We start from the raw sequence: 13,900 nt of genomic DNA on the forward strand, positions 1-13,900 counted from the left end.
CATAGTTTAAACCTGCTGGATTCTATACAGAAGAGAGCTATTCGTCTTATCGACAAACCAGAACTGACAAAGAGTTTGGATAGTCTGGAGCACAGGAGAAAGGTGGCTGATCTCTGTTTATTCTACCGTTATTATCACGATAAGTGCTCCTCTAAGCCTGCAGGCCTGATTTCACCCAAGGCTGTTCCGGCAAAAAGGACGCGTCTAGCAGTTGCGGCTCATCAACAACGAGTCCACCTGCCTACCCCAAGGACGTCTCTGTATCGGGACTCATTCATCCGGAGAACATCTTCTGTGTAGAACGGGCTTCCACCTCACATATTTCCCGACGCATACAACCTACAGCGATTCAAGATAAATGCCGCCAAATATCGTCGCGCAAGCACCACTCCAAGAGTGACATAGGACTTTCCTCTTGTGCTTGTGTTTACCATAAAAAAAATGTCTTTATAGCATGACTGTTGAAGTTTATTACTTTGCACCATACTTACAAACGGAAAACGCCATTTTTAGCCTAAACTGTTTCATACTTAGATTTTTGCCCCCCAATTATAATTGACCAGACAGATGACTTAATTTAATTTGTTCTTTTCTGCTGATCACGCCAAAAAATTAAGGTTTTTGGAAAGAGTTTGTCTGTTAGTTATTTATTTTTATAAAAATGCATAAGAGATACCTCTTGGTGCTTTGTTCTTAATTCTTTCTTGAAGATAGGAACAGGCTGTATAAGGTTATTTTATTAAACATATCATCAGGAGATGTGTGTGTGTCTGTTATTCCTAAATTCAAGCCCTCAGAATTCCATTGTACTTAGCCTCAAGAATAACCTGGAATGTAAGAGATAATGACTTTTTAAAATAACTTAACTCATGTAGTTTATAGGAATTTATTGGCAATATACATCTTAAGGTAGCTTAGTCTAATTAGTATAGTTTTGCACTTTTATTTTAAAATAGTAGGTAATTAGTAATTTATAGTAGTAATTTATATGTAAGAATTTCAATGCTATTTTTCTCCGTTTCTTGACGATTGTTGAAACTATATTGCCATCTATCATCATTAAATATCTATTGTTTAAGGCTTTTTTACATATTCTAATAAACATTTTCATTACTTTTTAGATCCTGCACAAATGCAAGAAGAGTCTCAAGAAGTTAGCAAAACAAGCCCTCAAAGAGGAGCAGCATGTAAATACGTATCCACATCTGCAAAGCAGTCTACTGATAAATCCTCATTTATTCCCATAAAAGATATCACAATTGAAGCTAAAAAAACTGAACAAACTGCAATCATGTCCAGTAAATCGAGTTTTGATGGAGATGCTTTAAAAGCATCTGCTAAACGAAGTTTTCCAGACGAATGTTGTCGAAGCTTGGAAAAGCTGGAAAATTTTTGGGTAATGTATAATAAGACTTACATCGATACTAAGGAGTTAGCAGAAGAAAAAGACTTCTTAGAAAAAGAAAATAAGCAATTGAGAGGATTAATAAGAGCCGTTCTGGAGTCGGCAGCTTTGGACAAGGTTAGTCCAGAAAGTAAGGTTTCTACACGAGCTCAATCGAAGATCACGGGTGCACGTTCCGCTCCTTTACGTCGAATTATTTTTAGCTAACTCATTTAAGGCATCCATCCTTTTGGGTTTTTTTTTTCAGTGAGGATAGAAAAAAGATTTTTGACCAAAAGGTTACTTTTATTTTATTTCTGAATAAAACAAATTGTGGTTGGTTTTATGGCTTTTAGAGTTGCGTTATAAGACCAATAAGTACTGAAAATTACAATGAAACATCAATTGGACGTAGTTATGCACAATGCGACCAAGTGCTAAAATAACAATCGTGGGAAAATACAATTAAGTTTAGAATGACCTTAAAAATCGGTAAATTAGAATACAGATATAATTTCTGCAAGGCACTATTTCAAATTATACTATGTAAGCTTTTAGTGAAAAATAATAAATTTTAGAAGTTATGATAAACAATGTCGCCGGGTCTGGTTAGGCTTTTTAGTGATTATTAGGTTTTTTTATTTTACAAAACTGAACCATACGCCAAACTTGTCGCCTAGAGTGTTTATGCAAAACCATGTATTTTCTTTTTAGACTATATATTTCGACTAACAGCCCTACTTTTCTATAAAGTAGTTTATGAATAGCTGAAAATTTTGTTAGCTAGACTTAAACTGAAAAGTGACTATTTAAAACTTTTACAGACCTTTTAGAAAATCCTCTAAAAGCACTTTTTATTTTAAACTAAAAGAAGCAACAACTAAACCACTTTATTTACTAACATAATAAGCTAAGCAAATAACAGAATTGCATAAGTATATCATAATTGGAAAAACGAGGAAGAGTTTCTTTGTGAGAACTAACGATTATCTAAAAAATGTCATTGTCAAAGACATTTTCAATGTCAAAATCCGGTTGCCAATCATATCCCTCTAAGTCATCCTCAATACTTGGATCACCTAAGAGGTCTTTATAAGTTTGGAAGTAAATTTTTAAAGCTGGTTTATGGAGTTTCCTTATTCTGTGGTCTTCCACGCTTTTTTTCTATGTTAATTTGTTGGTGAGTTTCATTTTTAAGTTTTCACTTTAAATTGGAGCGAATTTATTTTATATCTACTTTCCGAGTAACAATATTTTTTTTATATTAGCAGTAGAAAAAATGTTCTTTTTGCCTTTTATGAACCACTATAGTCGGATTACCGAACAGCTGGAGTAAATGATGTGCGCGAAATATAGGCCCGCCCATCGATGCAACCTTGGCAGATTTAGACGAGGAGAATTATGCCTACTTATTTTAAATTATTTTACCGTACGGCTTTGCTTTGTTAACAGCTTTTTTTTAAATATAATACGGTCGCCTGTAAAATGGGTCCAAACCGATTTTGAGGTTGTGCCAGGTAATGATATAATAATCCCTTTTAAGTATTTTGTTATTCAAAGTTATGTTAATATATTGGGGTTTCACTTCCTTTTCAGCAATGGTCAAATGTTTTCCTACTCTTTTCTTAAGGGGTGACAATGGGGGGTACAAATTAACAAAAAATAAACACAATCTCAACTTTTCAATATTGCGAAGATTCAAATATTCGAATAGCAGAAAATTCAACCAAAACGATCTAAAGCCGCTCGACTAATAAAATTAAATAAAACCCCAAATCATGAACCCTATCGAGGCTCCACACCTCCGGCGCAGAACGATCACGTGACCACTCCATCTGTTCGGTAACCCAAATATAGTGGATTTTTCTTTCTGCATGATTTAATAATATTTATATAATCACCAGGTGTAAATAGTATTTGTTGTAGTTTTACTACGCATTCGATATTTCCAAAATCTGTGTCATTGGCTAGATAACTATGACCAGATGTTAAAAATCGGAACGTTCTCTTGTCTGAACAGAGATTGACCTCAAACATTGTTATAAAGAATACAATCATTTATACAATGAAGACGCGCAAGTTGGAACAAATTCATTTAATATTCGGGGGTGTACGATTTTTTTGGTAATGAATTTATGTATACAGGATAGACCAAAATTGAACTACGACTATCAACTTAATTTTTTTAAATAGAAACATCCATTTTTTATTTTATTTTTTAAAAGTGTATAAAAGTATATTTTGTTTACCATGTCCTGTATCTAATATCAGTATTTATTAAGAAATTTGCGAATAAATTTTTATAAATAACCATGAATTTTTGGAACAGTTTATAAAAAAAACAAAACAAAAAAATTAAAATAAATGTTAAAATTGTTGACCATTAACTTCCTGACGATATTCGCATTATTGTAATACTTTACTTATTGTTTGAGGCAGTACGTAGGCAGTAGGATTTGTTGTACACTTCATAAACTTGTACAATCTTTAATGAAATCGTAAATTTTTAATAAACATTTTAAAAAATCTTTTGCATTTCTTCTTCTAAATCAGATAAAATAATGGATATTACCTATGTGTATGAAAATCATTAAAATTATCTACCTTATTTACTTAGGGAGAGAGAGATATGCTTTTAACCAAAGATTTATCTTTTTTACTAAAATGTTAAAGTAATTGCAATATAGAAGAAGGAAAACTCATTATGATACCTATAAAATTGCCAAGTATTCCCACATTAAAGATCTTTATTAATTAGATTAAGCAGCAAAAAACAGATTGTGCACCAGGATAACGGATTGTTTCTTTTTTTTTTTTAATTCATTTATTGACCTTGTGCTGAGCACATTTAGTCACGAAAAGCCTCTATATATAATTTTGTATTTATTTTTAATATTTAAAACTAAATCGGACATCACAAACGACCATGCCAAGTCTGGGACTCGAACCCAGGGCCACACGACTGCTAGGCAGGTATATACCCACCGCGCTGCCGGGGTAGGCATAACGGATTGTTATAAAATATCTTAAGATAAATAAAATTATTATCTTAAAATAAATAAAATTAGGATTAAAAACTGCACCCAGATTTTTATTAATACAGTAGAATCCTACATGGACAATGTGATAAGACTTTCTTTAGTTAAATCAGAGATCATGATTCCGAAATATTACTTCTCATTATTCACATTTTATTTATTTATTTTTTTTAATTATAAATAAATTTGTATGTATTATACACACTTTTTCCACTGAAGCCCATCACAATTTCAATGAAAAATAGTTGTTTTAGTTAGTAGACATAAAATAATAAAATCCGAGTGTTAATATGATTTAAAAATTGCTAGTTTTAAGAAAATTTATCTTCGTTTTAAAATTGTGAACTCAGGATTAATTAAAAACTTCAGTTGCTTGTGAAAGTTTGTTAATAAAATAATGCTTCCTGAGGCGTTCTGCATAAAAAATGTCCGTCTTAGGCCCAATACAGACGAAGCAACACGACATCAACACGATACCCGAGCAATATGTCGCCGCCATATATTTAAATGCAGCTATTCACACGACGCGATACGACATGAAAGGGATACGATAACGTGGCTACAAGTTGCTCGTCAACATTTTTATTTAGTCGCCAGGCAACAGTTTGCTTGATATTGTTTTTTTTTGGCAATGGCCGCCGAACGAGACAATAGTTTAAAATTGTCATTGAAGTGGAAAAATTTCCATGTTTGTATAACTTCAAACGATCGGATTATTCATAGATTATTCAGGACATAACCGAAAAAGCGTGGCATGAAATATCAAAAGAAACCAAGTTTTCTGGTAAGTAACAAATTTATTTCATTAATTTAAAACACATTTGCAAACAAAATTAATTCATTTAAAACACATTTGCAAACAAATAATGTTTTATTTAATGCTAATTGAGGTTGTTTTAATATTTTATTTTGGTACAAATACACTAATAACAATATTTATTTTGCCAAGGAAGAGCAACACGTGGTTTTATAAAATAGTTAGTCAAATATTTTCGCAGTGTCGTTGGGCCTGAAGTCGGCTGTAAATTAATGTCTTCTTCTTGCAAAAGAATATCGTTTTGCGGTCTATTTGTGGTTCTTGTTGGTTCATTTATAGATGTTGTATACTGAGACCCCTCCCGTTTTCGGACAAAATTATGTAAAATACAAACAGCTTTTATTATATTTACCGTATTTTCTATTTTTCTACAACGAATTGGGCAGCTCAATACTTGGAATTTTTCTGTCATCATTCCAAAACTACATTCAACGGTTTTTCTTGCACGACTTTATCTGTAATTGAAAATTCTTTTTTCGTTATCTATTAAACTCAAAGGATATGGCCTCATCATATACTGCTTTAACGGAAACGCATTATCTCCCACAAAATAAAACGGGAAATCTTGCTGCGAATCATCATGAGGAAAAGGTGAATTTTCCGGTATGTTAAGGCCTTTTCTTTCTAACCAATAATGCATTCGGGATTCTCTAAATATCCCACCATCGTTATTGCTCCCAGCAAATCCAGTTTCCACCATAGTAAACAAACCATCAGCATCACACACTGCCATTAAAACAATTGAATGATATTGTTTATAATTAAAATTGGTTGAGCCAGAATTAGGAAGTTGTTCAATCCGTATATGTTTCCCGTCGATCGCTCCCAAACAGTTTGGTATGTTCCAGACTTCATAAAAACGCTGAGATATATTTTTCCAGTCCTCAGTATTTGTTATTTTCATGTACTCATCTTTCAGTTTTTGCCGTATAAGCAGTGTTGTGGCAGTTATAATTTCTGCCACAGTACTGTGTCCTACTTGAAAATATAATGACAAAGACATGAAGGTGCAACCAGATCCTAGGTATCTAAAACAAAAAGAAGCCATATATAATAATGATAATAATAATAATAATAACGATTAATACATATATTTATTTTTTCAGATCAAGAATGCAAAGAGAGGTGGAAAAACATTCGATCAGCATTTGTACACAGCCTGAAGTCAGCCCCGAGTGGTTCCTCGGCAAAGTCAAAGAAACCATACTACCTTCATGATTATTTGCTATTTATTCTGCCTTATGTCAAACCAATAAATACAACTGAATCACCAGGAAATATTGAAGGCGCACCAAATCCTTCAGAAAGTCGCTTTGCAAGTGGATGAGACTGCCGCAAATAACCATGAAGATGAAGAATCACCTGCACCATCAGAAGTGTTATTTAATAATGAAAAGCTCAGGACCATCTACAATAACAACCCCACTTTCTTCCACTGGCACCTTATTCTTTCCACAATTACCCATACTCTTCATTAAGAAGTGTTTCTCAATCATCACGACATTCGCTTGGTACAAATGAAATATCCGAGGCCCAGATAGGAATCACTTCACCACCAAATGAATATGAACGGGAAGAACAATCTCATACCAATCAAACTTTTTGGGAAAACCTTTAAAATCCCAATAACTATAATATTTACTATAAATATTTAAAATGTCAAAAAAATTAAACTTTATAATCTAAAGAAATATATTTTTTTACTTACCTAAGTGTTTTAAGTAACGTCTCCTCTGCACTGATACATTCTCTCATCACTGTATTTTGTTTGAGAAAAAAAGGTGCCACAACTCTTAATAATTGTCGAAAACTTTCTTTGGACATCCTATAAAAGGCCTGAAATTTTTTATCAGTCTGCCTCAATTCTCTCGCTGCGATGAACAATCTTCTCCTTTTGTTATTTCTAATATAAGGATGTACCCAATATTTTCGTCGTCGTCTTCTTCTTCTCCGATTTCGCAAATATAAATATATAAATGTCTTCTTCGTCGCTAGAGTCTTCTTCGCTACTGGACATCTTTAGATAAACTGGCAATTTGGTTTTAAGTTCCGATAATATCTCATATCGTATCGCCTCGTCTGGATACTGACACACGTCGGCAACATTCGAGCGACATGTTGCTCGGGTATCGTGTTGATGTCGTGTTGCTTCGTCTGTATTGGGCCTTAGTATCGATGTTGATTGTTCCTAATGTAAACAACAATGTATAACAACGAGTTTGTTACGGCTGTCACATGGCGATACTATTGTAGCCTTTTGCATTTTATAGTGTTCAAGATGTCGATGTCTATGCCATTACGCTTTCTGTTTTTAGTATGCTTTATTCTGCCTATTCTGGTTAATTTGCAATATCTACGACAGCAGTTTATTTCCGTTTCTTTTATTTTGGAGGCGTCTTTTTTTATATTATCCAAAGCTCTGATCCATAATATGTAGCAATACTTTTCATAATACTTTTGTATATTCTAATTCTTGTATTTCGAGTGATGTGGTTATTTCAGATTATATACTATTTAGTTAACGGATTGCTGAATTACCTTGACCAATTCTAATTGCTATTTCCTTTGTGTTCCGACAATTATTTGTAATTCTTACACCGAGATATTTATAGTAGTCATTATTTTTGATTTGTGTGTATATTAGTTTTAAATACCTTTCTTCACCTCCTACTACATGCTCTGTTTTTTTGATAGATAATTGGATAAATAAAACTTGATGGATTCTTCGTCTATTTGCCGTAACATATTTATTATCCTGATCTTCTGCAAGTATTATTTTTTCCTCCGCAAAATTCAAGCACTGTACAGCTTTAAGATCTTTAATTTGAATACCCAAAATTTCAAATTTTTTTCCAGATTTCTAAAACCTCCTTCAAAGGGTGTAGGTACAATGCAGCAGCCTGGCGAAGTGTTTAAGTCACCTTTATTCCCTGTGTCACTATTTGTCCAATCCCTAATGAACTAAAACTCTCTCATTGCATCAATGTACAGGGTGTCCCATTAAGAATGTTTCTCGGCTGTATCTCATGCTCCAATAATAGTAGAGCGTTGAAAAAAAAAATTAGTATAAAAGTGGCCCAAAAAAAATAGCTGGAAAATATTTTGAAGTTCATTGGTCAACCGCTCGTTCTAGCTACTTAAAAATTTTAAAGTCTATTTTTTCCAAAAAACCTTTAATAACTTGCATCCCAAAATATTATCGAAATAATCTACAAAGTATTCCTGACAAAAATGTTTTGACAACCATTTCTGTCAAATGTCAAATAAAGTGGTGGGGAGAGTTTCTATCTTAAATAAGAAAAATGGTAAGAAGTAGGCTTTGGCTGCACCGATTTTTTTAAAACAACTTTTATTTAAAAGCTCTTTTATTGCTTTATTTTTCTACCAAAAAGATATTATTGGAAAATTTTCCTAAAGCCCGCTAGGGGGCGTCTACTTCTAACTTACGCTATTCGACTGATTATTTTAAGAAACTCAAATGCAACCATGTGTGTTTTTTTACAGTATTAAGAGCGGAGAACAAAGCTTAATAATTTAGTAAAAACCGCATTTTGATATCACGTCTCTAACTAAAGTTACAAAAAAAAATGTGTTCATTAGAATGTGAAAACATCAGATATCGTCGTGACGTTCTATTTACCAGCCGAATTAAAAAAACTGGTGTCTAAATGAATCTTTGTATAGAGAAACAATCTTGGTATACCAGCTTTTTAGAAATTCCGGAAGGTGACGTTTATTTATACACTTCTTTATACAGGAAGTTTCATTAGTAATAAATCAGGTAATAAATCAATGTTTATGGAAAAACTAGGAAAACTATGCATAAAAATATTTTAAATATTTATCAACGTCGACGCGTCATTGTAACACGACAAAAATATTTTGATAGTTTTGGCACTTAGTACCGATTAAACTGAAAAAAGATAAAAATCTTGCTTATTTTAAATGGAATAAAAAATAATATTATTTTAATTCCTACACTAATCTAATGCCTGCCGAGGTGTTCGAATTGTCGTCCGTCTTGTTCTATACAATTTTGAACTCTTCGTCGGGTTGATTCCACGGCTGCCTCTATTTTTGCGGTTGGTAAACTCCGAATAGCGCCCCTTATTCGCTGTTTCATATTTTCTCTATTGGTAGGAATCGAAGAAAATACAATGGCTTTTATTCTACCCCATAAATAAAAGTCAAGGCAGCTTAAATCTGGCGATCTGCAAGTATATGCAATGTAATCTAATAATGTTTCTATAACGATAAAATTACCTTGCCAGCCAAGGGAAAAAGCTACCTCTGCCAATCCACCGATTAGGGTACCGCTGATTAAGGATCGTTCGCACTTGTACCGCGAAATGAGCCGGGCATCCGTCATGTTGTAAAAACATGTTGGCTCTTATAACCAGAGGCACCTCTTCTAATAATGCTGGGAGCTCATTTCTTAAAAATCCAACATATCTTTCTTCAGTTAGGCTCTCATCAAATAAAAATGGACCTATAACCTGAGATCCTATTACACCGCACCAGACACTAACACTCCACCTTCCCTGATGCTGGATCTCGCGCATCCAACGAGGGTTAGTTTCAGACCAATAGTGCATATTATGTCTGTTAACTCCTCCGTCACTATTGAAAGTTGCTTCATCTGTCCATAAAATTTCGTTGAGAAAATTTGTATTTTCGAGCAACATATTCTCCATCCAATGACAATAATCTAGTCTTCTGTCATAGTCTTCTAGATTTAATGCCTGGTAGAGTACTATATGGAATGGATGAAATCTATATGCAAAAAAATTAAATTAAGTAAGTATCTAGGCACTTATTTTTGGAAAATTGTGTTATACCTGTGTTCCTGCAAAATTCTGTGAACTACAGAACGAGGTATGCCTAAATCGCCTGAAAAAGTTCTGATGCTTAAGTGCGGATCAAATTCTATATAGGCCAAACAATTTATTATGTTTTCCTTCGTTCTCCTGCGACCTTGTCTACGGTAGGTTGGATGGACTACACTACCTATTGTCCGAAAACGACGGGGCAAACGAAGAAATATGCCCCTATTCAGACGCCGGTTTTGAGGAAAACGTTAAGCATACAGCCTTGCAGCTATAGTAGCATTTTCAAAACATTCATAAAAAAATTTAATAACATTTACCGACTCTTTCAAAGACAGACGCATTTTAAATTAGAGTCAAAGAATAAACTTTGATCGAGATAAATTTATAGGACCACCGAAAACTTTTAAGCAGCTGTCACAGAGTTGTCACCGGCCTTTTTGTTTTTTAAACAAATGCAAAATTAGCATAATTTAATTACCTATTTTTTTATACTCGAATAAACTGCTAACCGATAGTCTTATATAAACTTTAATTTTTAGTTCCTTTATGAACACAGCTTATATGTTGCTGTATTTTTTCAATATTATTCTTTTAACTTATTTTAGCATATCATGTGGTATTATTTGTTGCTACGTTGTCCAAAAATTTAAAACGTTCCTATGCATAGTTTTCCCATACTGAATAGATTTATTCCCACTGAAACTCCTTTATAAAGAAGTGTATAAATAAACGCCACTCGTTTCTTTACACAAAGATTCATTTAGACACCAGTTTTTTTAACCCGGCTGGTAAATAGAACTTAACGACCATATTTGATGTTTTCACTTTCTAATGAACACATTTTTTTTTGTAACTTTAGTTAGAGACGTGATATCAAAATGCGGTTTTTACTAAATTATTAAGCTTTGTTCTCCGCTCTTAATACCGTAAAAAAACACACATAGTTGCATTTGAGTTTCTTAAAATAATCAGTCGAATAGCGTAAGTTAGAAGCAGACGCCCCCTAGCGGGTTTTAGGAAAATTTTCCAATAATATCTTTTTGGTAGAAAAATAAAGCATTAAAAGAGCTTTTAAATAAAAGTTGTTTTAAAAAAATCGGTGCAGCCAAAGCCTACTTCTTACCATTTTCCTTATTTAAGATAGAAACTCTCCCCACCACTTTATTTGACATTTGACAGAAATGGTTGTCAAAACATTTTTGTCAGGAATACTTTGTAGATTATTTCGATAATATTTTGGGATGCAAGTTATAAAAGGTTTTTTGGAAAAAATAGACTTTAAAGTTTTTAAGTAGCTAGAACGCCCTCTAGCGGTTGACCAATGAACTTCAAAATATTTTCCAGCTATTTTTTTTGGGTCACTTTTATACAAATTTTTTTTTCAACGCTTTACGATTATTGGGGCCTGAGATACAGCCGAGGAACATTCTTAATGGGACACCCTGTGAATCGTTTTTGAGCTTTTTGAAGGTCGAAAATTACCAAATTTGTCCATAATATGTTCCAAACACTTTGGAATTGGAATTGACGAAACAGTGGGCTGCCAGGGCAGTTGTGCATATAGGTCTTCTGATGGACCCGTCATGCCCCACCGGGGGTTACTAGAGCCCGACGGCCTTAGAGAAACCGATAAGGCTCTCTGGTCTGAAGGACTTAAAATCGCTCAGTACACTGAAAGTGTTACCCAAGTATTTGAACCTGGCGCGCGTAAATGCTGGGCACTCCTCGACTACATGGTCAACGGTTTCATCCTCCTCACAGCACCATCGGCGTTCCGGGTTGTCCGCAATACCGATACTATGGGGATGGCTTCTTAAGTGCCAGTGACCGGTTAAAAGACTTGTCACCAAATTTCGCGTCTTTTTAGACCTAGTAGATTTTTAGTGAGACAGGCAGAGGGCCCACCTATGTGCGCTTTGGCCTGTCTCATACCAGGGGACTCAGTCCATCTTCGGTGGGTCCACTTGTCCAGCAGACCCTTCAAAACTCCAAACACTTTTCTATTGTCTATTTTAGACAACATATTGTATATACAAGAATGACCAGTACGAAAGTAAAATATACCAGTACTTAATATATGAAAGTATAAAAAATGCCTAAAGGTCCATAATTAAAAAGCAACATATTTTACATAAATAGATATATTTTCTATAACATCTTATCCCACATAAGTTGCAGAATACAAGTAAGCAAAAGAGTCAGTTTTTAGTACAAAGAATGAGCTTAGAATAATAATATCATTTATATACCCTTTAACAGAAAACATCATTGTTGAGTGACTCTTCTTACTAGATGACCATAGACAAAATATACTTTGTAAATATCTAAGAATATAACCCTAACATAATAAGTCTGTTTTTTATTTACCATACGCATATTATAGATATCACACAAATTCACAAAATATTAGGTACTTCTGCAATGGAAAGCAAAATATAAAGCCAAATAATAATAAAATAGCTAATAATAAAATAAATAATAGAAACATCAGAAACAATAGGTAATATCTATGGTTGTTACTTTTACGACAATATTAATAACATGGTTTTATAAATAGCCATTGGACACTTATTAAATATATCGTTATATATTGTTACATTTATTTTATTATAGATACTATATATACCACTGGTGTGCTTGAGGTAGGTAAAGGGAAATCATAGGAAAACTACCTAAGGAATGAAGTCTAATGGAAGATTTCACAGAAATGACGAGTTTAAAGGGAATATGTATAGGAGGGCATGGGTTAAGACGTTATACCAATAAAGTAGTAAAAAATGAGGCATTCGTAAAATATTAAGCCTCATGATATGTTGGCATCTTTATTAAATTATCTTGCAGCTATTGTCAATATTATTTATTAAAGATTATGTTTTGCGTTATTAATTGAACGCTTAAAATATAAACTTGTATTAAGAGATGTGGATCATAAAATTTGCAGTACACCCTTTTATCAACAAAGATATGAAATAAATAAATTACAAGAAAATAGCAAAGATATTATTATTATTATTATTTAAAAAATGTAAAAGCCAATAAAGAAAGAGACAAAAAATATACTGATTCTAAGAAACTAAATAATAAAATGACTTACTCATAAAATAAAAAAGCAGCTTGCTGTAAAACATATATTCAGATACTGTTAAGGCCTTTTTTGCCTTAAAGGTATGGTTCCGCTTGTACAGCGGACGCATGCAGCCACTGCTTGCAGACGCTGCTGCAGCTGATATCCGTGCATCCTTAAGCTCCCCACAGACTTCGTTCCTTTTCATCCGTTCACATCGCCGCGATTAGTACCGTCGTTCTAAAACTAACAAAAACCGAAGAGTGTGGTGGAAAACCGCCGTGTTGCAACGTCGGTTTTAATATCTGTCGAAGCTTCATTTTGGAACGACGGTTCATCACTTGACGTTCTAAACTGATAGTGTGTGAAGATTTCGGTCACAATCGTCGGTCTTTTTACGCTGGCGGGAAATCGGAGAATAAACAGGTTCAAGCGTGTTGTGCGTTATTGTGGTTTATTTATTAAATTTTGAAAGTCGTAATTAAAAATAGACCAAAAAACTCTTAATAGAAAATTCATAATCGAGTTTATCGATATGTATAGACAGTTTCCTTGTTTATGGCGCATTAAATCTTTAGAGTACAGACACAGATTTACAGAATACAGATGCGAAACTGATCGAAAATACGCGTGCGAGCGCCAGACTTCAGACACGCCTCCTGGGTGATGGATTTCCATCACCCGCCTAGTACGGTGGCAAGGGGCATTTAATTTACTGCAAGCCTCCGCGCCGCGTGCTTCTAATTTTCTTTGCGTAGTACGCGTGTT

The 13,900-nt window shown here is 33.7% G+C and overlaps 1 protein-coding gene across 1 annotated transcript in view; it reads left to right on the plus strand.

The window, feature by feature from the left end:
* LOC126735682 (dynein regulatory complex subunit 2) overlaps positions 1-13,008 on the plus strand; it is a 92,467-nt gene extending 79,459 nt beyond the window's left edge. The window contains exons 6-7 of the mRNA XM_050439747.1: positions 1,122-2,564; positions 12,682-13,008. Coding sequence (XP_050295704.1) covers positions 1,122-1,612 — 491 coding nt within the window. The 3' untranslated portion in view covers positions 1,613-2,564; positions 12,682-13,008. The remainder of the gene's footprint in view (positions 1-1,121; positions 2,565-12,681) is intronic.
* The last annotated feature ends 892 nt before the right edge of the window (positions 13,009-13,900 follow it).

This window comes from Anthonomus grandis, chromosome 4, assembly GCF_022605725.1.
Source record: "Anthonomus grandis grandis chromosome 4, icAntGran1.3, whole genome shotgun sequence".
In the NCBI taxonomy this organism is placed as follows: Eukaryota; Metazoa; Arthropoda; class Insecta; order Coleoptera; family Curculionidae; genus Anthonomus; species Anthonomus grandis.